Raw genomic sequence first — 27,198 nt, forward strand, 5'->3', positions numbered from 1 at the left:
GACTATTCTTTCTTTTCTGAGAGACATATGGAAGCATCCTATCCCTGATCCCCTACAATTTCAGCACAGCTGGGTTGGTTACTCTCTGCTTGCAAGAAGCTCCAAATGTACAGACCTGAAGCAGAGCATCGACACAGGGGGCTGGGCTGGCAGTCCCAGCGTGCAGCTCATCTCTGCTCTCATCACAAACCAGCAGTGCCTCCCCAGGTATGTGGTGTTAAACAAGTGGAAACCAGCTTAAGTTGGTTTGGTCTGAGAGATGGGGATGTACTGAAAACTGGTGGCATTTTGTACATTGCATCCTTTAAAATCTAAGTCACCACCTCCAATTAATTTCTTTTAAAAGTTTCTGGCTCTTGAGCACTAATCAGTCACTTGAGAAGCTGCCTTGCCCTCGTTGTACCCACCAAGGTGAGACCCCAGCTCCTTGCTGCACACGTGCACCATGTGGGAGTTCACCACGGAATGAAAATCACAGCTGTGGTTTGCAGAGCTCAGAAACACACAGCATGTTTCTATGAGATACTGAATCCCTGGTAACCTGCTCCTTGTTCCTTCAAAAACTGGGAATCCAAGGTCTTCTCTTAGGTTCATCTATCTGTATGAACCCCCTCAGAGGATCCCTCAGGGAGCCAGCAAGGGAAGCAGAGGGTGTATAGTGCAAGGACTCATCATTCCCTGTGGGAATGGATGAGTAACACAAGCAGGGCCCTGTGTGACCAAAAGGAAGACTTTTATCCCCAAAACCTGACAGGCAACATTAGCAACAGAAATGGTTTACTGCATAGTGAATAAACACACCACTGCCATCCAAATAGACAGGGAGGAGTTATCTGCTTCTCCCACTGGAAATATTTCCTTGCTATCATGCCTCACTCCACACTGAATGATAAAATATTTTTCCACAGTTAAAGTGATGCTTTGCTTGAGATCTCAGCACATGCAATTCATTTCCCCGTATCTGTATAAACAAAGTAAACTTGAAACAGCGACTGAAATTTTCCTTGCAAGTTTCTTGTGACTTAATGGTCATTAAATTCCTTATAATGGTATTTTCTGCTCCCAGTCAGGCTTCTGCAATTCGGTAATGCATTGATGGTGTTCTGACTGCCTGTGCAGGGGCCTTTTGAAAAACTATTATAAAATTTCAAGTGAAAGGGGTTTTTCCTCTCTCGACTTCTCCTGTCATACTCATTTTTCAAATCCTGAAAATTTGTCAGGAGAAAAGGCAGCTCTGAGAGGGTGCTGCTTAAAGGCAGATGTCATCCCAGACTGAGAAAATATGAAGCCAAGAGGAAGTACAAGGCTTAAAACAGGAATGGTTTTAACCATGAAATTGAGATCAGGCACTGCAGCAGAAGCAAGGATGGATGAAACTATCATCTTCAAACTCTTCACTAAGAGAGAATAACTGGTAGTCTGGATAAGGTGCCTGATGCACTGATCCTGCCTGGTGATGAAAGAGAACAAAGGCTGCCCTACCTCCTGCACCAACACGTGCTGCACCACAGATTTCTGCAGCACTTTTCTTTGGAAGGAACAATCTCAGGGATGAGACATACTCACACATCTGATCTGATACACGTCAGTTCAGAGCAGCATCTGCCTGGAGCTGGAGGATACATTGCCTGCCTCCTTCACAGAGCATGTGACATCCCTTAGGTGAGCACTGCAGCCTTGAAAAGCCGGTTTTCACTCCAAGTTTTCTTTTTCCTTGACTTCTGAATTCCACCTGGCTACAGCTGCCAGCCTTTTCTCTGGCTGGGGCTCTGCATTTTCCCTACAACTCCACTGCACAGTGGGACTCACACCTGTCCTCAAGCCAGGCTGTGGTGCTGCAATCATTGCACTGGACAGTGTCCAGGGACACCAGCAAGGATGTGCTCCAGGCAAAAAAGGTTACTTTTTTCTAAAAATGCCAAATACAACAGAGCTTGCAGTGCACAGGAGTTGCAGGAGCATTTGGCTGGGGAAGATGAGACTCTCCTCCTGTCAGGCACAACCTGACCATAACCCTCAGCCATTCCCAGAACCACTCACCAGCAGGAGCTGCTTTTGCTGTAGGACAAACTCAAAAGCATCTTTACATTCTGAAAAAATAAGGTCATATAGCCTTGGTTTAAATACTGTGAAATTGCAAACAGAGGCTTTGGTAACAGACACTGGTTAAATTTAACCTGTAGATTCAATTACAATCCATTACACGGAACAAATTAAGTCAATGCGATGTTAATGCTGTAGCAGATTGTGCCAGGCATCCTGTGACAGGCACGACTGCAGCAGCTGTTTCAGGAAAGTCCTGGACAAAGGCAAGTGGCCACATGATGATGTGACATATTAATACCATTGTTTATCTTTCCTTTTTCTATTGCTACAGAGGATAATGCAGTTGGTCAAAACTAAGAATTATTTTCTGTAAGAAAATTAAGATGGAAGAATTCTGTAACAAGTCCTTTGATGTGACAGTTTGAAATGAGATCTCTCTTGATACCCAGATGAAGCAAGGCACTTCATTTATTTACTCTTTCTGCAGGGACCCCTTTATTTTGCCTGTTCTTTGTCTCCTCTGTGAGGATTTCCTCACATTTCCTCACCATTTTCTAGGACAGGAAAGGTCCCAATGTTGGTTTGGCACAGCCTGGTTTTTGGCAGCAGGAGAGGGCCACAGGGATAGCTTCTTTGAGAAGCTGTTGGCACTTTCCACCATGTCCAACAGAGCCAATCTCAGATTATCTCCTCTTTCCTTTTTTCCCCACCAATGAAGCTCTGCTATCACAGACATAGGGCTGAGATCCCAATCCTTCTCCCAACTCAGCTACATGTTCATTATTTGTGTGACCATCATCACTGTGGGCAGAGGGAGAGAAGCACAGAATTTCACAAATACATACAGGACTAAACTCCTCCTGCATACCTGCCTCCATTACCTCTGGTGTTAAAATATTACACCACCATTAAGACAAAAAAGCAGGTGAATGCTCTGGGCAGCAGGACACCTGGATCTCCCAGACCATGCCAAATCCTCCACAACCGAAAAAGCAAGAGGTGAAGACCTACACCTGAAAACACTGCAGATGCTGCAAACACTTACAATTAAAGGCCCTCTGTTGTTCTCACGGTACTTGTTCTGGAAGAAGATATAAACCACAGTGGCAGCCAGCGAGTAGAGGAAGGCGAAGACCGCGATGGTGACGAAGAACTCCGCCGAAGAGGAGAAGTCCCCTATCAAGGCGAGCGTTTCCCGGCGCTTGCCTTCGCAAGTGGGAGCCTCAAAATTCACTTGATGCAACCTGGAAAACATCCCATAGAGCAGCAGGTGAAGTACAGAAAATGGAAACTGTTATCTGAATAAAGATGAAAACATTTGCTCCGTCTCATTCCTGATGCACATTGATCCCTGTGAATAACTGGCAGCTGCGGGCTGAGCTCCTCAGAGCCCTGCAAGTGCCAAGGTGAGACTGAGCACACGAACACATCTTTTAATCAATCCCAGAGAAAAGTTTATGTTCCAGTGGTTTGGTACAACCCTCTCCTTCTTCTCTGGGATTTTGCCATGGCAACAACATGAGAAACAATTTGATTCTTGAATTCTTACAATCCAGGCAGCAGAAAACAGGTCTTATCCTCACTGCTGAGCCCATGGGATACCTGTATTTGGATGTTCACAGATTCCTTGCATCAAATTGTCTGGTGCAGAGCTACCTATGGCTGTTAGCCCATAGGGCTGCAAGCCACATAGTGCTTCTTCATTAAAGGCTTTTAAAATCAAGCTGCAGCAGAAGTACACAACTCGGATCAAAGAAAAAGTCTGCATGCCCTGGTTTAAGCAACCTAAGCCCTAACTTTATACTCATGCACTGTTTATCTGTGACTGAGCTAATAGATTTATAATTCTGTCTGGAAGCTCCTGTGACAGACTTTTTTTTGGTAATAATTTCAATTTCTGATTCAGAAAAAGAAAGAGGATCCATGGAGGGGCCATTTTGGCAGGTCCTGTTGCATGGCCCAGATTCACATCAGTGGGGATGTGGAGCCCAATGAGGGATCACGTTGTTCTGCCCTTCACAGGCTGAGTTAAGGGGACGCAGCCAGCAGCAATTAAAGAACTGATGATCTGGTGCTGAGAAAGGATTAGGCCTTCTGGGAGACATTCCTCTGCTCAAGGGCAATTAATGTGTGCAACAGCAAGCCAATGGGAGCAGCAGCCATAACTATATTTGGCTAAATAAAAAGTTAATTCCCCAGACAAAAACAAAGTACCCACAGCAGAAATCACAGAAGATGGATTAATGGACATTGGAGGATTGGATGACTTTTTGCTTTTGCTGGTTCTGATTAAATGTACCCAAACATGTAGGCAGAACCTTTTCATCAGCGGTTGATGAATAATGCCAGTTATTTGCCTCAGAGATTTTATTCCCTGTCATTGTAGTAGTGGTGGGATGAAAATAAAAACCAAGTCTGCCCAGATTGCAGAGATGAGCAGTGGCTGAATCACCTTTCCAGCATAAAGCCAGCAAAGCCTGATGAAATCTGAACACGTGAGAGAGATCCTAATGCCAATGATCAGTTTCCCGGCTTCACTGTCTTTATAGCAGAGTTTTCTTCCCCTCCCCAGGAGCCCTGAAACACAGACTGGACAACACATGGTGTTGCAAGTAGCAGCTCAAACTCCTGTGCATACCAAAGAGGAAATAACTTAGGGAATATTTCTGCCAAGATTCACATTTGGAGCCACTGCCCACCCTGCCCCTCTGACTGTCCACTGTCAACACAGCCCAGTCTCATCATCAACAACCACCAACCTTACAAAACATGGTAAAGCAACTGAGACCCTGAGACCAGTTTGCTTTCCATTCTCTGTTTTCCTGACTGCACCTTAGTTCTGAATCATAAGCCAGAAAAAAATGTTCATATATTAACACCCCACTTGTACCTTCCCAGCCGTGCTTTTGTGGCCAGGCACCTGTGAGGGATACGAGATCACAGAAACCTTCTTCCATCAAGTTATTTTTATTCACTTGCTTTTCCTTTTAGATTTTCTTGGTCTCTAAGAGGATGTGCAGTAATTGGTGCCTCTTGTGGCCACCTCACCTCTGCCAAAACAACTGAGATCTTTGTTGTGCAAAGGGCCCTAAAATAGACCATGATTCAGACCTGGGAAGAGGAGCTGTGACAGGGAAGAGAAGTGAGGGAGCCAAGCCCTGTGGTGGTTAGGGTGGATGCTGACTTTACATGATACATCTGAAAAGTTTCTTTAAGGCAGGGGAGGATCTGTGACAGAAAATCGAGTTTCACTAACTAAAACCTTTTTGATCTGGAATGGCATCGCCAAGAGAAAACTCTGATTTTTTTTCACTGATGTTGCTGAGTCAGCCTTTCTGGGGGCAGGATGGTTTGGTGATGACTCACAAAACATTAATTGCCTCCGCCTCTCACTTTTGATATAATTCTACCTGTTCTGTCTCTTACTTCCTCTCACTTACTCTTCTTTCATCTTCTCTTATCTCTCTTTGTTTACACCCCCCCTTTTCCTTCAAGTCACCCTTGGCCAGTGTCCTCCTTCTGCTGCTTTTCCAATTTCCAGCACCACCCCTCCATTCCAGCTTTGACTCTCCATTTGCTGAACAAAATCAGGAGCCCCAGGAGTGACCCTTTGCAATCACACCCTTTGCACTTTGTTAACATTTGTTAGGCTGCATTAACAGGAATGATTTTCACTGATTGATGGGCAATGCAGATAAGGAACACAACAGTAATGAATTTACTTAATTAGGGAAACCTTTCCCCCTGTGAGTTCCTCCAGGGTTTTTTTTTTTTTGCCTTGTACTGCACTGAGTATTGCTATTAATTCAGAAATAAAGCTCCTAACTTTGGAATGTGACCTTGCATCCCACACTCAGCAGAGCTGCACTAAGGTCATCCTCACTGCACATTGTTACCAGCACCATCACCTTTGTGAACAGCAACTGCCATGGCCAAGCCATCCAGGCCCAAATTCCCTCAAACTCACTTCAGTCTGAAGTAAGTCCACCAAAGGCAGTCAAGTTTCACTGATGAAGTCACAGTAATTAAGGGCTTCTGAGGTTTCTTCCACCACTAGGCAAACTTTCCATTGCCGTGGGAAATATGATGACAAGACAGCTGTATTGTCTAGCTTGACAAGATCAAAAGAGGGCAGGAATGTTTTACAGTGAAAAAGGGGATTTTTACATTGTTCCACAATAACGAAGAGCAGTTACATTTTCAGATGCTAATTACCCCTGCTCTGAAAAGAATACATGAAGCCAGACACATTGAACAAAGCTTCAGCTGTTACATGTGCATGGGGGAGCAAAAGCTGTGCTCTCTCCATGTGAATGTGAAGTTCCCTTTTCTTCCTGAACTTCCTCAGTACAATATTGAAGCCACAGCTTTCTTTTAATCATAGCCCTCCATTTTTTTTTTTGGAGCAGCTTAATTCCCCTGATGATCCTTGAGCATGAAAATAGTCATGAGCCAACTTCCCCAAAGACCTGTCTCACTCCACCAGCAGACACAGAAGAGCCCAAGCAGAAGGGTGAGTGATCTAATATTGTCTGATTCACCCCCTTCAACAATGCACACAGGGCTTAGACTTGAAGCCAACAGAACACACAATTAACACAAGAATGTGCTCAAATGTTATTGATGAACCAGCATAGATTTCCTCTCCTATGCTTTGATCAGTGTGTGGATTAATAAACAACTGATAAAGTTCTGCCTCTAAAAATTCTCAATGGGGGTTAGTGTTTCTCCATTCCTTTAGTAGGATCTAGTGAATAACAGGCAAAAAAAAGTGCTCTGTTTTGGCAGGTTGTCCTATTTTCTGAAAATAGCATCTTGTAATCCACCCTCCAACTTGTCTACAACATGCTGGAATAAAATCTGCAACACCCACACATGTGCTTGCAAAAAACCCAGAGATCCATTATCTTTTCATTGGGCTATATTTCCCCCCAACTTGTTTCTGGTACTGACACTGTCAATTGTCTTTACTGTCTGCAAATCCCTGAGAGAAATGCATTGCTAGAAATGAGTTATTGCAGTAGTGCTTGTGGAGGGGTTTCTTGGGAAATGTTTATCTTGGCTGATAATCTCCAAAATTAGGGGAAAATGAAATTTCAAAATACTGTAGTGAAATGCTGACATGCACAGAGCCCCTCAGCAAGTCAAACTGCCCCGTTGAGGCACAAAAACGTGACACAGGTTTACATCTTCCTTTCTCCGGGATACAGAGTAAAGGCATTTCTTTTAGTTAGCCCTGAAAACACTGGAGTTCCCTCATTTCAGAGGACTATGCTGGTGTGCTTTGACAATGGTGCCTCCAGCCAGCCAGTCCCTGGGCAAATGTACCTTTTGAGGTGCCAAATATGGATTTTTTGGTAGGTTTAGTAGAAGAATACAAATAAATGGGAGCCTTTCTTTACACAATAGAGCTCATCATTTCTGTAAAACTTCTCTAGAGATATTACCTACATTAAGAAAAACACTTTGAAAGTCATCTCTAATAGTCAGGTCAAAGCAGAAATCTGCCTGCAAATGAGAAGTCTTTTCTTTAAGGTAACTGGGGTCCCCTGACTCTCCCAACACTCATCCCAGCCTGTTCTTCTCACTGCAAAGAACACTTTCCCCAGTGCTGGGCATTCCTGAATGTTTGGTGTTAAATCCTGGCTATCTGCAAGGCTGCTCACACAGCAAGGAACAGACTTCCTTCCAGGCTTCAGGAGGATGGATGGAGCGAGCTCTGCATTCTCCTCTTCCTCCCCCTAGATCTGCTCTGCTGGGACAAACTTCTGAGTGGGGGGACCCTGCAGCATCAAAACCATCACCCAGCAATTCCCATAGGATCTGAATCTTTGCACCCAGGCATCCAGGAGCTGCTGAAGTTAGTCTCAGGCAGAGAGCCTGTTAATACCACATTTGAACACCTTGAAGCCATTAATGCTGAAGTTCTCTCCAGCCCTTCAAAGTCAAATAGCTGAGATGTTATTCAAGCCCTGGACAGCTGTGGGGATGAGATGGGGTTTGCCCCTCAGCAGGACAGCAGCTACCATGGAGGTGACTACTCCCTGGCTCTTTTGCACCTTGTGCTATTCTGGTAAAATCAGAGATTTTTACCCTTTTGCTAACAATGACAAGACTGTTTTTCACCCCAAGCTGCTCTCCAACAGCTCTTTTCCCAAGATGAAGAAATTATGCTTACTCAAGTATTCCTATCCCTTACCTTTACATTGCCCATCTGCCATGACACACATCTCAGTGCTGCCTGCACATACCACAGCCTTTCAAAACTGAGATGTTTATCCATCCTTCCTAACTATCCCAGCAGTTTTCCATACCTCACTCTACCAGCTGCCCCAAAAAACAACACCCTTCCAGACTCCCCAGCACACAAAGGTGCCTTCAGTACCCCTAAAGAGCAGCACATTCGTTTCCACCACATACCTGCCCCTAAAAAAATCAGTTCATTTTTATCTGGAGACAGAAAGCAAAATTAAAATTCGCCATCTGACTCAGCAATCCAAGCCTGGTCTTCTGTTTCTGTTGTTTCTAGAGGAAGAAGGAATAGAGTTGGCTGATCAAAGAGTATTTGAAAATATTTCACTTTGAACTTCTGTCTGCTCAATAAAACCTCTCCATTTATTATCAAAAAATGAATTCCAAAGCCCACATCACTCTAGAATTATTCAACACTACCAGTCATTTCACACAAATACATATATCATCTTGCAAACATTTATTCCTAGCTCCTATGCTGGTCATTTGAACATCCTAAAGATCTTCCCTTTGTCACAGCTGACTTTAGTGGCTTATACCCATCCAAATCCATGTCCAGAGCAGCATGATCAAAAAAAACCCCAGAAGGTGCTGCTGGGAAGCTAACCAGGAAAGCTGTAGCAACCTACACTCTTTTCTGGTTTATGTCCAGTGAAAATAATAAAAAAAATTTCCCTCCTAATACTTCACATTTCCTAGCTTGTCAGGCTCCCAGCCCTCTCTAGCACATAGCTGTGCTGCAGATGTTTGGCCAGCACTATTTTCCTACAGTACTGGTTTATCAGGACAAACTGCCAGGCACAGCTGCTGTCCCAGCACACCACACTGTGTGCTGCACTGGGACAGGGGCAATTCCCCCAGTGCAGGCAGCTCAGAGCAGGTTCACCACAATGCCAACCCAGAGCTGGGCATCTCATGGGTCCCTCTGCTCCATCCCTCTACCCCACATTTAATTTCTCCTGTTAAGACAGTGAGTCTGAGACCCCCTGAGGTGCTCAGACCTCCAGGAAGAGAAGCTACACAACCCCTTCGAGGACAGGTTCTGAAGGCACTGGAACAGGGACAGCACTGGTGGTGGGGAGAAGGCACTGGTGCCATACCCTCAGCTTGAGATCCCCCTGCAGGACCCGCTCCCAGTGACTGTGTGCACAAAGCTCTTGGGAAACAGCCTGCACAACACTCCTGGGGGAAGAAACATCTGGACCTGTGCCAGCCGTGGGAACGAGCCTCCCCAGACGGTGCACGTAGCAGGAGTGCAAACCCTACTACTCCATCGTAGCACCAAAAAGCCAACAAAAAAAGGCTCATTATAGAACACATGCTGCTGGGAGTGCTCGCAAAGCTGAGTGGGTGATCCCAACTCCACTTCCAAGCCTTATCCAAGACCCAGATTTATCTCCCAAGAGAATTTCACAGCTCTTCTCAGGAACACATGCTGTGCAAGCAGAGCACAGTGCTCAAAGACATGTTCCACCAGTCATTACAGCCCAGATACCTTCTCAGATTGGGCACTTAGATTCTTTGTGGTACAGCCTAGTGGCAATATATTCTGATTTCCCTTCACTGAGCTATTTTCTTAGGACAAACTGCTTTCTAGTCTCTGGGAAACTTTGCTACTATCTCAGAAGGAAGGTAACCCTTCATTATCTTTTAAAAAAGCCATCATGTTCATGGAACAAGGCAAATCATAGGACCTGGAAATGCCACCGGCATACATTTAAATCACCACATAAACAACTATCCAGTGTTACCTGGTCCCATCATGATATCCTGTCTGAACCCACAGCTCTCATGTCCCTCCTGCTGCCCTCTTCTCTGGACAGACACAGAAAACAGCTTCCAAACTAAGAAGCTCCTGTCAGAGGCAAAAAAAAATCTTCCATTTGGAGAAAGATCTACAGAAATCTAAACATCTATAAATGAAACACAAGCAGTAGAAATCATAAAGAAAAGGTCTTAAAAAGTCATTGCATATAATAAGACCATTTCTGAGAAGTGGATGTATCAAATCCCTGGGCAGTGTTTCTGCATGGAGCAGTGCGGGATTGCTGATCTGCCATTCCTGCACCCCAACACATCCCTGCAGCTGCTCTCACCACCTCCAGTTCACCTTCCACCATCAAATGGGCTATGAGCTCCATGTAAAAGTATTCAAAATTCTTGGGCATCACCTGGTATTCAGCCAGAACCACCTGAAAGCACAAATGCTTCACCCTGTGACAAGCAGTGTTCACGCACAATTTCATCTAGACCCTGCAAGCAGCAATTTCACCCCCCAGACCAACAGATAGAAATACAAGAGCAGTTACAGAAGATGCAGCAACATTTACTCCTTTGTGTTGTATTTCAATATTACTTTGTATTTAACTGTAATTTTTCTCAATTATATTGCCGTAATGTACCTAAAGCAATCAAATTAAGTTCTCTGTAGAGTTTTATGGGATGACTCCAATGAAACTCCCAGTCACAGTATGTACATCTGGAAGGATATGACAAATCCTTTCCTCAGGGAGCTGGTGGGCTGCAGCACAAGCTGAGCAGTGCACTGGGCAGGAGCCAAGCACACTTGTGGGGCTGCTGATGGACCTGCAGACAAACTGCCAGCACCTTCACACCCTGAATAGCCCAGGAGGTGTGAATCCAGAGAGGACAGGCACTGAGTGGGGCTGTGCTGCATGGGCTTGGATGCACATTCTCTCCAGAGTCTACTGAATGAAAAATGTTGCATTTATCTCCTGGCAAATAAACTAACATAGAATCCAGGTGTGAGAGGAGACCAAAGACATCCCATGCATCCCACCCCCTACAGTCCTGGGGAAATCTTCAGGGACCCTGCACAGCAAATGCACATTTTGGAGCAGGGAAAAGGGGAAGGACACATGTTTGATTGTCCCCCAGCTGGGTCGCCATGTGCCATGCAGGGTATGGGATCAAATGCCAAACAAAGCAAAGCTAAAAGGTGGCTGCTTTGGTTGCTTCTGTACTGACAGCATGAAAATGTGAAAAAAAAAAAATTTGCAAGGGAAGTTGCCTAAAGTCTGACTTTTAGGAAAAGCCTTTGTGGCAGGCACAGATAAAACACCATCACTGCACAATACTGCAGAGACTATTCATGAATATATATTAAAAATTCAAATGGTGAAAAAGCTGCAACAAATCCAAAATCAACTTCCACTTAAAGAACAAATTTGGCCTAAAGAATTAATGAAGGATTTTTCTGGCACTAGAACAGTGTTAAGCATAAAATATAGCCTCTATGAAGAAAAATCAGCCGGTCTGGACCATCCAAATTCAGGAAAAATTTTTGAGTGCCAAAATAAAAGCTCTACAAAAGCTCTACTTTTACAAAGTTTTAAGAACGTGTTCTCCCTTATCTGCAGCAGATACCATCTCCAGAAATTTCCTACCACTTTCCTTCCCCCTCCAGCTGTGTGCCCATGAGCTCTGTGTTCTTGCAAAGTTCGTACATGGACAAGGCAAGAACTGACAGTCTGAAGAGCTGTGAACCAAGACAAGCCTCCTCTATGGCCCCAGTTCAGCATGCAAGGATGTGTTTGTTTCAAATTTTAAGGGATTAAAAGCTACAGAGGAGAAGCAGAGCACTGATGACAGCAGCAACTGAGATGACCTCATCATCTGGAGAAGTCATCTTGTCTGCAGAGCTGCAGCCCCATCACAAAAATACTGCCTGGACCCATCAGCTTGTCCTTGGTTAACAATTGTCTTTGTAATTAACTGGAGACTTCATGGTTTTAAAAATCTTCCTCCTCTGACCTCTTCCAGCAGCGAGTCCCTGCTGGCAGCCCAACACACCAGCAGCAGGAACGAGCAGAGGTTTGCCACCCTTGGGCTGCAGCTTCTTGGCTGTTTACAAAATAGTTTGACTCAGAAGCCAAGCCACCCAGTCCAGCCATGAAATTGTGGGGGTGGTGGGTGGTCTCTTGCTTCGACAACACAGTCATGATGAGGACCACATGCACAGGGTCAGCCTCAAAGAGAAGCTGAAGATGTGGTTTTATCAGATTTCTGGTGGTTTTCTATAGATCTCTTGCAGGAACAACAGGTGACTCGAAGCACCTCTGGTCCCTCACTTGTGAGGAAAGGGCTCTTGCCTTTATTCACAGTTCCAAAAGTGCAAACTGGCAGTAATGACCATTCTTTGCCAGTCTTGAAGATTTCTACAAAGTGGCTTTTGAAGACTATAAATGGGGTCAGGAGGAGGCCCTCAAAACTAGAAAAGTCACAAAGTCATCCATATTTTTATCTGTTTTAATCAAACCAGCAGTCATTCCATCAAACTCTGACAATAGGAATTACACCGTGCATTGTACTCATGGACAGCTGTTACTGCAGACCACAGCTGTCCAAGTGAAAAAGCCCATTTTCTCCCATTCCACTGTTCTCTTTGTCCAAAGACAGTATTTCACAGTCAGTGTGGTCCTTGAAGACTTGTGGAAATTGGAGAACACCGATTTGCAGTTTTCAATTACTTCAGTAGTCTGTAGCCATGCACAAGCAAGCAAAAATCACATCAGGGCTCTGAACTATGGGATGCACTCTAATCACTAGAGCCAGTTATAAAAATGTGAAATATTCTTTCCTATTACAAACTGTGTTCATTCAAAGCTGAAAAGAAAAGTACTCATTTTGCAGACCTGGATCACCTTTTCCCCAGCCCAGGAGACAATCTAAGAGCAAACAGTTCTAACTAAACTATTGATCAGTGTTCAGTTTGGCTTTGCAAGCTCCATGTTCAGGTTGCTTCCAGACTTGCTTCAGGACAGAGACTTGACCAAGGTCTCTGATGCCTTCACTGCCAGGGAAGTGCTGGGGACATACTTTAAATAGCTCACAAAGTTCTTGCATTCACGTCAGAATGGCAAAATATCTTTTAACTGGCTTTCCATCAGGGGAAAAAAGAAAGATAAATGATTTTGAAAAACTGATCTGCAATTTCCTGGATAGCCCTATAAATTACCAGAATGTAAACATCATAACTGATAAAAAATGGTCTATTTCCTAGTTACAAATATATCTTAATGCTCCAGTTTGCATCATTAAGTCATATTAAATAGGAAGATACTTTGTGAAGGTGTCACAATCATAGATATTTGTAACCTGAACGATTTGCTGAATTTTATCCAGCAGAATGCAATATCATCTTCCTCATTCACACAATTTCCTCTTTCCACTCACAGTAGAAGTTCTGGTTAGGCAAATTATTCATTAAGAGGTCAAAATTAGGTCTAAAAAGCACTGCTGATATCAGAGTTTGAAACAGTTGTGGAAAATAATTAAAGCCATGACTGAGCCCTCAGTGCCCATCCTACACAGCCAGTTTATATAACGGGGATATTGGTGAAAATCTCCAGCTTAGCTGATGTATTACCGAACATTTTCCCTCATCAGTTCAGCTGTTAACCCCAGATCTGTAGTGCTAGATGAGGCAGTCACAGTTTGGCAAGAAAAGGGACTAAACTAATGTAGCTTTCACAGACCAGCCTATTGCAGATCCAGAAGGGACCACTGTGGCACAGCTCGTGGTCTGCTGAACTCCATCCAGTCGTCCCTGCAACTCCTGCTTGTGCAAAATCTGCTTCTCAGAAGCACCAAGTTTTGTTCTAAGAAGTCCCAGGATGGAGATTTATCCCTTCATTAAGCTGGAATGGGTCATGCAAAGTTTAACCAGCACCTCTCACTTTCCCAGGAGCTCTGCCAAACCCGCCTGGGAACTGGGGCACCTACATTTTGGCACAGGTTACACCTGAAGCCAGTGCACAGCTCCTCCTGGCTTGCTTTTGCTCCTGTCTATGCACAGGAGGTTTATGAGACCACAGTTCGGTTTTGCAGAAGGGGCATCTTCTGTAAGGTGAAGACATCCAAAATAAAACACAAACCTGAAGGAGTTTGCTGACTCTGTGACTTTATTCTTTCCTATCCCCAACCTCCCAAGAAGTCTGGGAGCAGAGCCCGCCATAGCTGCCTGAAAGTCAGCACTGCAGGCAACTACTTAGCTGAAAGAACTTCTATTTATCAGCAGCTCTCAGTCTCCCAGCCATTACAGACATTCATAATCTTTCAGCCAAAATGTTTTTCACTGAATTCTGAAGCAAGATTTACAAATGGATGAAAAAAATAGAAGGGTAGTACACACCGGCACAGAAATGTGCTAACATTAGCAGGGGCCTTTTCCAAAGAAAGATAGATGCAAAGCTCAAAAAGATAGATGTTTTCTCCTTAATTATCATTTATAGCTTCTAAGTAGGCAATTTAGATCTGGCTGTCATATTTCAAATGGAAGACTAGACTGCTCACTGCATGCAGATGAGGTGAACACTTTCAAGGGTGCTCAATGGGAATGTCTTTATTCAAATGAGAAACTTAAAGTGAATGAAAAGCTCCCATAAAATACAGTTTCCTTTTCCTTCAGAAGGAAAAACCCCTTGAAGAGACAGTTTTACTGGCACACTGAAAAGATAGGTGATTTAGAATAAAATGGAAAACATTTGTTTTGCTCACTGCTGTGATACAAAGATGTGCAAAGACCTATTTTCATCAGGGTCTCACGTTAGCACCACCAGGAAATCCTACTCTGTCCTTCTGGTAAGTGTGGCTCAATGCTCCTAACACCTCTGCACACACTTCACCTAACCACTGACTTAGGTGAGAGTGTTTGAAATTTAACAATGTCATCCTCCAGGTCAATATTTTTCAAGTAGTTTTCAGGATGAATGCCCCAAGAAAAGACAAGAGATGCTCCAAATTAATTCCCATGCAGCATTTAACTTGGGGATATACTCTGTAGGCTTGGGTTAAAGCATCTCCAAAAGCTACAGGCAAAGAGGTTTTAGTCCAGGGTCTGCCTCAAGACTTAACTTAGGGGCTTGTATTGAGATGGTTCTCCCTTCCCATTGCCCTGCAGGCCCACCCAGCACAACAGCTCTGCTCATGGGACTCCCACGAGCCACAGACCCCACCAGCATCACCCACAGCCAGGCTCTGGCACAGCGTTCCTCCCTTGGCCAGGACAGGGCATGACCACAAAGAGCAGGTGATGGCCTCAGCACAGAGTACCTCTCCCAGCACACCTTCACAGGAGCACTTCTGAGATGCAAAGGTTCATTTAAATCAGTAGTTGAAGAAGCCCAAATGTTTCAGTGCAACTCTGCCAGTTGCAAGTAAAATGTCAAGTTTGTGATACGAATAATTAACTAGCAAAAAATCTTCAGTACAGACTCGGTAAGTTAAGCAAACAAAAATACTTGCTTTTAGGAGGACTGGTGAAAAAGCATCTTAAAATAGTGAATACCAGTAAAAATATGTACCCAGTAGGTGTACTATTCAATCACTTATTATCAAAGTAAGCCCAAGGAAAAACCAAGTACATGATAAAAATGTTTCTGGGATCACAGAAAATAATAAACAAATAGGACCTTCACTAGGACTCTTATTACAGACAAAACATATTGCTTCAGGGCACTTGGATAAGTGACAAATCCAGTCTGAAAGGGTGATGGACTGTGAGAGTAACAAATAATCCCAAGATGATGAATTTTTTTTCCACCCCTCAAAGAATCATTGCCTGGGTGAGGGTCAAGCTAATGAACATCCTAATGTGTGCCAAATTTGCAACAGACTCTGTATCAAGCACAGATCCTAATGCTAGAGAAAAACAGCTACTGTAGGGCCAGAGAATTTGATTCCATATTTGAACTTTTGCAAAACTTCCAAAATACATATACAGGTATCCAGAACAGCTGATTTGTGCTTTAAAACATGAGGAAGGAAGAAATTGTGATACAATTGATACAATTCTGTTTTGTGATACAACTAGAATTAGGCCAAAATGAGAAAAAAAAAAACAAAAAAACTCAGGTGACTATTTAAAACATCTTTATAAATATCAGATTAGGCACGGAAGAGTCTGGCAAGATCTGTAGAAGAGTGTGGCAGAGCTCCAGGAGACACTGTTGGAGGATATTAGGGTTTAGACTTCAGGGTAATTTCCACACTGCAGGGTGACTACATGGTCATGGACGTGGGCTGCAGGAAGATTAAATGAATCAGTGCAATTGTGGCTAGAAAAGCATCCATCTCATTTGCTGTTCTAGGAGAGATGGTGGAGCCAGATTTGGAGTCAATTACATCAATATTAGGGGGACTCTTCGGTGGTTACTGCACCCCAGCAGCAAGAGCTCAGAGCAGCAGCTCAGGTGGCAATGGCTCAGCCTCCTCATGCTCCTGACACAACCACCCTGCACAGGCACCACTACATGGGCTTTTCTCCCAGGGATCCTGTCTCTCAGCACTGCAAAAGCACCACTGCACCAGATTACTCTGGTAGTGGCCAGTGATTAGTACACTTTTATGCTTTTCCTCACTTTCCCCTTCTCTAAGGACAAATTAATCCAGGTCAAGAACTAAGAAAGTGATTCCAACAGAAATGAGAAGCAGACACCTTGTGAAAAAGGTTTCTTTGGATTTTCCTTTTGGTGCTCCACAATTTCCTGCTACTAGAGGTGCAACAGCAGCAAGACAACACAGGAGCCAAACATAACTTCCATGTAACCATAACTTAAAAAAAAATCAAGAAAGAATTAATATTAGTTTAAAGGTGTCTCAAAACTTCCTGTCTAATTGTACTAATTATTTCTCTTGGACTCAGTTTTATTTCTTGCTGGAGACTTTTGCAGTTTGTAGGTTGGGGCTGAGAAAAATCTCAATAAGCAGGTGTGAAGATGCTCCTTTGTTTTGGGACCATCTGGAGCTACCTGCTGTGGAGTGCAGCGCTGCTTCTGTGCATTCAAGACTGGCCTGGGGCCACACAAATCATGCCCACACCCCACCAGCACTGGTTTTGCCCTCCTGCATCCTCCTTTTCTTTAGCTCAGGTGATTGGCCTCAGAAGCATGTGGTCACAAGTGCAATGCCCATCCTTTCAGTCTGGAAAACTCCCTCCCCATTCTGATCTTGTTTTAATAGGAATGTTTTCAGGTTCCTTCAATCTCATTTCCAAAACACCCAAGCCTTCCTGCTTTGCCAAGCTGTCCTGTTCAGCCTTACCACTTTGTTTACCAGCTTAAAGCTCTTGACACTTGTAATCTACTGGCCAAGGTCTAGCAGTTCATCTTTTGGGAGAAGAAAATAAAGCCTCAAATTCCCAGCAACAGAAATGAAAGCAGCTGGTAGCACGACTTTCTTTGTTTCAAGACATGCTGGAAGGTGCATCTCATAAAAAAGCAGCACTCGGGTATTTTGACTGCTTCAGTGTCACTGCTGACAGCCCCAACAGCAGCAGGGTGTCAGATGCTCAGCAGCTTCTCTCCTTCCACCTACACCTCCCCCAGCTGACAGCCAATAATCAGGACTGTGAAGGCATTTGAAAGGAAAATGCCATGGAAAGATGGACCTGAATGCAAGACAAGTAGTGGGAAATTCATCCTACCTAACAATGCCTACAAGCCCATGCAGGGAGATGAGCCTCAGAGCCTCAGCCTGAGGAGCACAGTCTTGATTAGAGAGACTCAACTTTTCTGAGCTGCTTTTTCCAAGTTTATTCACTGCTCTGAGATGTTACCTTTCCCAACTCATCTCACTTCTGTTTTTAGAGCACCCCATCTCCATTCTGTGGAAGGAGCACTGGAGAAAAGCAGAAATAGCAAACACATGAGAAAGTCACAGGAATATTTAGATAAAACACTGAGATGACACCAGGTTCCAAAGCAGCAGATTTTCCAGGCACACATCTGCTGCCTCATGTAATCAGCACATCTCTGGACACTTTTTGCATATGCCTCAGGTTCGCAAACAAAATCCCAAATTACACAAAATCTGAGTATATTCATGCTTCTCCTAAAACAGCAGCTAAGTGTCATCTCCCTCCTCATCTGCACATTTCAGGTGTATTAGTACCACGTAGCCAACCACCCCACTGCACATGCCATACATCCCATCTGTGCATGCTGAGATCAAGGGCCAGCTACAGCCTCAGCTGGATCCCTCCTGCAAATAAACCCTGTTTTGCATCATCTCTGCAACATGCTGGAATGTTACATTACCCATCAATTACTTGCAGCTTTCTAATAAGTAAAACTGTGGGAAGTTGGAGATCCAGCCACTTCCTTCTAGAAACAATGGTCGATGTGCCTGGTGAAATACCAGGAGACACTTGAGAACTGTTTTATTAACTTTTAAAATAAAATACTACTTTATAATCATGAAAACTAAAAGCACTTCACTACAGGGTGTATTTGTAATGAATGTTGGAGAAATGACCTATTTGGAAGTGAATCAAATTACAAACTCACATAACTCAATTTTCAGGATCTCTCCTACGCATACTAAGCAGAAATGAAAGAAAATGTGGACATATTCAAGCCAAAAAATAAACACTTGTAATACCGGGAAATGTGACTTTTTAGAGTAATAAATGTATGTCAAGCAAGAACAACATTTCAAGGAATCAAATTCAGTTCCCAGTGTTTAGAATTTGCTGTATCTTAGAACATGTTAAAGAAATAGATGCTTTCAAGTCTGGTCTGTGCATAGCAATCATAAGCAAAACAGCATGTGATTTCCCAAGGAAGAAAAATTATTTTAGAGTCACAGTGTACTAGACTTGAGATAGAATTATGCATTCTTTTCTTAATCATCTCAATTCCTTGAAGAAATCATTTCTACAAAAGTGAACGGTTTCTGCAGTGGACTTGACGTATCTAAAAAAAAGATGTAGGTGCTCTTTTGAAGCAGGATCTTAAATTGCATGAACATTATATAAGTATATATTATTATATATATATATGTATAACCACACTACAGTATTCTGATGTACTTAAAAACATAAAAAACCCTATAAAAACTGTTTTCCTAAATCACTAGGTTTAAAGCATTCAGACACCAAGAGATGCAAACAGGCAATTAATAAAATTTTCAAAAAGCACTTCAAAATTATGGTTCCAGCTCATTTTGGCTTTTTGCTTCCCCCTCCCTCGGAGCAGCTATTTCAGATCCTTGCTACTGCAATGGATAGCAAACCTCTCTCATTTCCAGCTTAAGTAATGGCTACACTACAGTTTTTCATCTCGGGATGATGTGTTCTTTCGTTTCTCCTTGCCTCCCATTTTCCACTCCCCCAGCTCTCCTGGCCTCCACAGGGCTCTGGAATCTGTCTTCTCCTGCGCTGAGCTCCCATTCCCAGCAGTTCCATGGCCCCATCCACACCAGGTCTCACCAAGCTCATTCCTCCTGCACACCAGAGGACAATTCTGGAGCCCCAGACCGGTGCTTAACTGAAACGTGCCATGAGTGGAGGAACCCTGGGTGCAGCTGGGCCAGCCGCAGCCCCGAGAGCCGAACCGCGCGCGCAGGCCGGGGTTACCTGAAGGGGTAGGCAAAGGCTATGTCAATGCTGAGGTCACTCTCGGACTTGTTTGCACAGTCCACACTGAGGCGCAGCTCTCCAGAGTACCCGCCGCATGTTGCAAATGCAAAGATTGCAAAAAGCTGTCAAAAACAAACAACATTTTTATTTTAATTTGTTTCAGCAACAAGCAGATCCATGCAGTAGCTCTAGCTGCTCGGTCAGGTTATCCATCACTCCTTGCATTTAAAGCATTGCCATACATTATTCCTGCACCCTTCCCAAAAGCAAAGAACCATGACACATGAAGCTCTGTTGCCACACATCACAGACACATCACCATTTGTCCATGCCAGCCATCTCAGATCTTCCCTCCTGTCTTGAATCCTATTTGGGATTCACAACCCAAGCAGTTATTTAAATCACCCCACTGACAGGTGAGATTGGACAAGAAGAGAAGATGGATATTGAGTGAACATAATGAGTAATTCTTAACCCAAACAAAATGCTGGCAGAAGTATTTAAAAGGTACAACCAGAAGTAGCAATAGCAGACCCAGACAGTTCACACAGCTGCCATCGCATTATGTGGCAAAACACAGACCTGAGCTGCCCCTCTCCCAGTTCATGTATGACTTAGAAAAAACCCACAGTGTTTGCTTTAATTACTTTCCTAAATTACTACCATAACCTAAAGTGGACATGGAAGTGAAGTAAACTGACTGCAAAGTAGAAAGGAATTCCAGACTTTGGCTGGAGTCAGGCAAACTGGAAAGGAAAAAAGAGCTTGGGTGGTTCTGATGCAAACCTATAACACATTGTAATCTTCCAGGAGAAAAATAATGGAGGAGGGAGTATGCAGGGCAGAGACACATCAGCTTTTATATCAAGGGTTCAAAGAAAGGAATTGGAAGCAGGCATAAATATCTTCAAACATCGCTGACGTAGGTTTCCTTGGAAGATCCTAAGTAGAAGTGGGGACGGTTTATTTATGCAGTTGTAATTTAAAGGACAGGTTAGATTTTGTTGATTGCACTATAACCCTAAAGTACTCCATTAGTTTTAACAGAGCTACTGTGAGATCTACAGAAAGGCAGATCAGGGAAATGGCAAGCAAATGCCCAATCCCAGCCACAATTAAATAAGCTAAAATCAGCAACCCAGAGGAAACAAAGAGTGTTCAAATCTGGGAAAGAAACCATGTTTTTGGACACTGAAAAACTGTGCAGCAAGCAGATGTAATGGCAAAATAACAGACTGAAAATATAATAAATAGAAAAACTAGACCTCTTCTTGCTGCACAAGGCTTTGTAAAATGTGCCATTAATCTTAGTTCTCCCAATTTGCAGCATAAACAAAGCCCCAAGATTCACCAGCCTCCTTGGAATTCAGCTTTGCATGTGCACCTTTTCCCAAGTGAGTGACAGATTATAGGGGTGACACCTGAGCACTGGAGCAGGGAGAACCTCCCTGGGTGCAGAGTGATGTGCTGAGCATGATGGAGCACAGGGAATAACAGGAGAATGATGCAAGTTTCCACCCTGCCACTCACTTCCAATGTGATCAGGGCATATCATACATGGAGGATAGATTTGCAAAGGTATTTAGGTACCTAACGACAAGAAAAGTTAATAAAAACTTGGATTGAATCAATTCTTCTTGCTGACCTCACTGCAAAGAAGAAAGCTCCACTTCACTATGAATTGACTTGTTAAATATGTGCCACAAAAGAAATGTTTTCACTACAACTTAAATAGTGTTCCTTCATCCTAAATGAGACACTTCCTCTGTACACACAAGAAGTTTCTGCCCTTACATGTAGCACAGCACTGAAAATCAGCATTAATCACCTCAGGCCAATTTGTGAAAACAAATATATTAAGGAGAAGACAATATATTAAGGAGAACAGGAGAGAACGCTGACCTGCTTTCTGGCCTAATTAACAGAGTTGCAAATGCAAATGTTTTGCAGGTACATAGGCACAAAGATTAACATTGATAAATAAAGAGGGAACTTGAAAGCCTGCAGTGTGAGACCTGCCATAAAGGAAGAGCCACCACCTCTCAGCAAGGGGACAAGCAGAGGAAAGAGGTGCAACTGAAATGCATCTCCTTTAATCATGCATTAGAAATCACCATAATGGATGTCATGTTTTTTCACCAGGGGCACAGAGCCATGCCCAAAAACAGAGCTCAGGCTATTCCTTCCCAGGAAGTATCTCCTCCAGAATTCCCAGTTTTTCCTCTCCCCTATTGAGAGCATGCAGCCTTTGCTTTAGCCCCACAACCAGAAGCTTTTCAGCAAACCCCTCCAGGCACAACCACCAACTCCCAACCTTACCCAGCACACACTCTGCTCCAAGCACCAGGCAGCACCCACAAGGCAGGTGGGAAGAGAAAAAGGACCATGCTGCAGACTTTTCTACCAAACTTCAGCAGTGCCTCAGCCAGCGCAAGCCTGGCTCCCTGCTGTGGCTGGATCAGATGATGGCTGGGATCACCCAGCTGCCAGCAATGCCCAGCCGGTCCCCACAGCTGCATGCTGAGGACACAAAGCACCTTTAGGAAGCCTATTTACAGTTTCCATCAAGGGAATGCAGAGTGAGGGCTACGAATCAACAGTATTTCCCTGGGTTATTGTGGCCAAGCAGCAGCATAATTCTCCTCCTACTTCTGCATTTCCCCTTCACCCCCACCCCAAGTTGTGCTGCTTTATGTTGTCAGAGGAGTGCCCAGAGCAATAAACCAAGAATTACTAGCTGGTTTTTTGTGCACACAGTAATTCTGCGGCCATTTCAGGAATACTGTAAACACCACTGTATTTTATTAGAGCAGGATTTGTGTAAAAGGCAGTTGTAAACCCCATAATGGGAGCTTTATGGGCCAGACTCAATAAAACCTCCATCTGTGAGATAATTTTATTGAATCAGGCTTCTCTGAAATTGAAAAGTTTATGGAGAAAGGGAAAGTGTTTCCCCATGTTCCTATTTACTCTTTGCCTATAAATCCACACTCAGCACCAGGCCTATCTGCAAGTGCACACATCCTGCTTCTCCCCTTGACATGAGATAAATCTCCCCACGCAGTTACCTCTGGTTATCCCATGGCTGCTGCTCGCCAAGGCTCAGGCCTGACAGCCAGTCCTGTGCTTCCCTGCAGCAGGAATGGGAGAAACATGCTGCCACTCAGGAAACAAATCCTTGCTGCCCTGGCTGTGCCAGGCTATTCCTGCCCACAGGAGTGGGAGCAGGGCAAACCCTGCTTTGTCCTGTGCTCCCATCCCTCCTGCAGCTGCAGCTATTGCCTTGCTGTTGTCAGACAGTAGGGAGGCTGGTGCTGTCACCTGTGCCCACACCCTTGCAGGGAAATGGAAAATGCCTGTCCCCAGCCTGGATCAGTGGTCCACATTCCATGTGGGACAACCCACCAAGCATCCCACGAATTCTGTGTGTGCTGTGGAAGCAGTTACCAACCCACCCAATGAGGCCACAGACCGAAGGGAAGGAGAGGAAGGAACATTATTTGTGCTTCTCAGCACAGACTGGAGCAATGCACATCTCACATGTCCAGTCTAGCCTGGCTGGAAGATCATCCTTCTTCCTCATGGTCTTAGACACAACGCTGACAAGGCAATGAGTTTCTGTAAAGTGATTAACACCATTCCCAGTTCCTGTTATGATGATATTCCCTCTTTGACCTCCAGCTTTGCCCTGGACTATAGGTATATTTTTGTAAAGAAGGATAATCCCACAATATAAATTAACCAACAGAGATTATATTTATTATGGTACTGTGCAACAATAAACCAGCCTTCCCTATCAAATCAGACAAGCACGTTTTAAAGATCAATTGGTTCCTTAGCACTTCGAGAAAAAATAGCAATGTAATACCCAGCAGAGCACAACACTGCTTCTCATACCAGCACAGGGCAGGGAAAGGTTCATCATATGATTTATGGGACCACCTCCCTTCTTCCAGTGCCAGGTTTTAATGCAAAGGCAAGTGAATCCTGTAATTCAGCATTCAGGTGCTGTCATTTATCCAGGCTCAAGGCTGGTTCCTTCATTTCCCAACCCAGCAGCCAGGGACTTGGGGTGTGTGATGCCCTGAGGGAGCCCAAGTCCCAGCTGTGAATTAAACAGTTGGTAGTGCCTCAGCATGTGACCCTGGACATCACTCATCCCACTGTGAAAGGGAAAAACAGGATGATTTCCTATCCCTTCTCCCCGTTTGGCTTTGTGACAATTCCCCTCAATGCCTGCTGAGCAACAGGCTCACTCTGCCCACCAGGAGAAGGCAGAACAGTTCCTGACAAGGTGAGTGAAAAGGCTTATGTGGTGCATGTTACAGCTGAAACATCTCCACTAGGAAGACAACACTGTCATTTAAAATTGATGAAACTGCCATACAAACCACTTGATTCTGCAGGAGCACGTCTGCCTTGTGCAGCAGCCTGTGGCATCTTGCTGGCTGACAGGATGAAGCCGTGCTGGGGATGCACCCCAAAACTATCCTGCTGCAAAGGAGAGGACCCACTCTGCCTGAGGACTCCTTGGTGGGTCCTCCAGGAGGCCAAGATCTCAAAAAGGAAATGTTAGTCTTGCCTGGAGCTGTGGTGGCCAAAAACAGGCTGTGAGGGACACAGCTCACCATGTGGTCTGGTCTCCAATGCTTTCTCTTGGCACCAAGGAAGGAAAATGGGAATGAACCTGCTGGATGCTTTCCCAAAGAGGTCCCCCCAGTCCCCTACTCCTGCCCTAGCACTGGAAAGCCAAGGGGAACGAACACCTGACACTTCGAAAGAGCAACCTGAAATATTCAAAATTCCTGCACTATTATTAGTCATTTTACATGTTCAGACTGTTTTAAAAGCAGACCTATTTTTCTGGCATCATTTCTGGATCTGAGACCTCCCTTTCTCCATACCACCATAACAGAGAGACTGCAAAACCTTTGCCAAATGTTCCATTGCCTTACATTTCCCACTGTGGCCAAGAGCGTGTGTGGAGCGAGGAGGGAGCACATTGCTCTGAGGGCTCTGGAGACGTCCCCCCACAGCTGGCATCGCTCACCCAGCAGAGTGTCCCGTTAAACTGAGATTATTTATTTATAGGGCAGAACCAGTAATTGAACTTTATTATTAAGGCTGTAAAGGGAAGGTTTGAAGGCACTAAATGACTGTATGGGAAACATTTACTGGATGGCCCAAAATATGTCACTAGTGAAGGACTAGGAAGCACTCTCTCCTCTGGGTCTCTGCCTGTTTCTTTTTTAAAATCTGGCATTTTTCCTGCACAGATCTGAGCTGCAGACTTCCTGGAATCACTTCTCCTACATACAAGCCTTTGTGCACTGGAGATTATCAGATTATTGACTTTGGGATTCCTAATTATATCAACTTGACTGGTTGATGAATTGGAGGTGGATAGCACTGCAGCCAACGCAGTTCTGGGGTGGGGGTGGGGGGGTGACAACTAGCTGGAGTCATTTTCCTTCAACAACTACACAGAGAGAAAGCTGAAATATATTCTGCTCCTGCTGAGAAACAAACCCTAAAGCCACAGTTCACTGATTGCTGGGATTTAGTGTCCCCACCTTATAAATAAACAGCAGCATTGCTAAGAAGGCTCCTGTGCCAGCCCAGCCTTGGTCTGTGTGGAGTGAAAACCCCAGAGACGAGGGAGCAGCTTGAAGTTCGGGCATGAAGAACCACATATGCCACTGTCATCCACCTGGAGGAGACCAATGTGCTCCACGACTTCCCCACAGGGCTGTGGGGTCTTCATGAGGCCATCTACAGCAGTAAACCTCTGTCTGGCATTTTAGAGCACCCACAAAAAGCAACCCTTGATGCCACCAGCTGGATGGAAAGATCTGACGCCAGAGCAGGCAGGAACCCCACAGCATCCTCTGCTTGAAGCACAACACTTCATTTAATGCTTAGCATTTTTTTAATTAAAAAAAAACCAACAACTTGATTTGATTCTTAATGGAAAGATTTATAGAAATGAAATTGGGGTATTTTTAGTAAGCAAAGATAATTTTATAATAACTTGGTTATACAATACTTTAATCTCAAGGAGACAATTTTCTATCTTTTGCTTTGAAGAAAACCTTTATCTTTTTCATTCATCTTCCATTGAGTATTCTAAAAATCTCATTTAGCTTCACCAAATAATGGTATGATAGTCTTTTCTCATTATATTTTAATAGAGTAAAGCCCAACTGTATATGAGAGGATTAGATAGCCATTCGTTGGGGTAAAGAACACTGCTCCTCCAGATGGCCAGACAGAATCTGTGTAATGCCTTTCCTATTTATTAAGTTGAAAATGTAATGCAAGCTGTTTCATCCAGTATTTAATGGGTCAGCCACAAAGTTGAAAGCTAATGCTAAGGTTGGCAGCATGCATGGAAGAGTTAACAGGCAGAAAATAGTCACATATAGAGCATCTCTTCTCGGACTCAGTGGAAAGCCTTGAAGTACAGAGGTACTTACACAAGTAACCTACACAAGCACCTCTAGTCATTAGTCAAAGGTTTGAGGTAAGCATTTACTAGGTCCTGAGGGTTTTTAAAATTTATTGTATAAATTGCTTTCAGCACATGGACATTGACACGTTGGTGATGTGTCTTCCATGGAACAAAAGACACCAACAGGTGCTGCAAACAGGTTTAGGAGTACCTGGGGTAATTACTGGGTGTACATGGCTTCATTTGGGATGCATCACAGACATACCTGCAGCCCTTTTCCCCTCTGGCTGTAGAACAGCCTGGAAGTTATGGCTCTTCCTCTGCAGCCTCCGCAGCTTCTCCTTTGTGCCCTTTTCATTTAAGGACGTGGGAGCACAAGCTGGACAGACATGTTTGGATTTGTACATATAATCCCTGAATGACTCATGCTGTGACATATGTCACTGCAGCAGAGACGTGCTCCTTTTTGGGCCTGAGAGCTTTTCTAGACCTAGACTTCCAGCAAAAATAAAAAACAAACAACCGTGGCAGTCTCTACGAGGATCCACATTGTGACAGTGCCCAGAGCATCACAAGTGCCCAGAGAGAAGCCACTCCCACTCTGTGTCCCCTTCCTCTTGTCTCATGAGCTGCTTTGGCACCAACCACATGTGACCACCACAGGCAAAAACATGGAAAGCCACAGTGAGGTACAAGAGAGCTTTCTAATAGGTCAAGTCAATTCTTATTTTACTAACAGGTAATGTGCAACAACCCAGCAAACACTCAGGTTAATGCATAAGTATAACTCTGTTTCTGCTCCCTCCAGAAAACAACAGGTTTTGTGCAGACTTTACGGCCTGGTTATATGGGATTTATTGTATAACAAGTAAACATTATAAAATAAAAAAGGTTGGATGGCTGCTCATTTCCTCTTTTGCTTGGTGGGTTCAAAAGCATCTGGGCTTAAAATGGCCCATAATGTAATATAAATGCATACAGAGCACGATCCAAGTTATTACTGGGTAGGATTTACTCCCTCTAATAACCACAGGGATTTACATTACGGCTGAGTGACATGCACACATGG

The 27,198-nt window shown here is 44.1% G+C and overlaps 1 protein-coding gene across 3 annotated transcripts in view; it reads right to left on the reverse strand.

Annotated features, from left to right (window-relative positions):
- SYNPR (synaptoporin) overlaps positions 1-27,198 on the reverse strand; it is a 102,549-nt gene that overhangs the window by 8,001 nt on the left and 67,350 nt on the right. For all 3 annotated transcript variants that reach the window (XM_053989554.1, XM_053989555.1, XM_053989556.1), the window contains 2 exons: positions 19,676-19,800; positions 3,092-3,290 (listed from right to left, as the gene is read on the reverse strand). In XM_053989554.1, the coding sequence (XP_053845529.1) occupies positions 3,092-3,290; positions 19,676-19,800 (324 nt within the window). The remainder of the gene's footprint in view (positions 1-3,091; positions 3,291-19,675; positions 19,801-27,198) is intronic.

Source organism: Vidua macroura, chromosome 13, assembly GCF_024509145.1.
Source record: "Vidua macroura isolate BioBank_ID:100142 chromosome 13, ASM2450914v1, whole genome shotgun sequence".
NCBI lineage: Eukaryota > Metazoa > Chordata > Aves > Passeriformes > Viduidae > Vidua > Vidua macroura.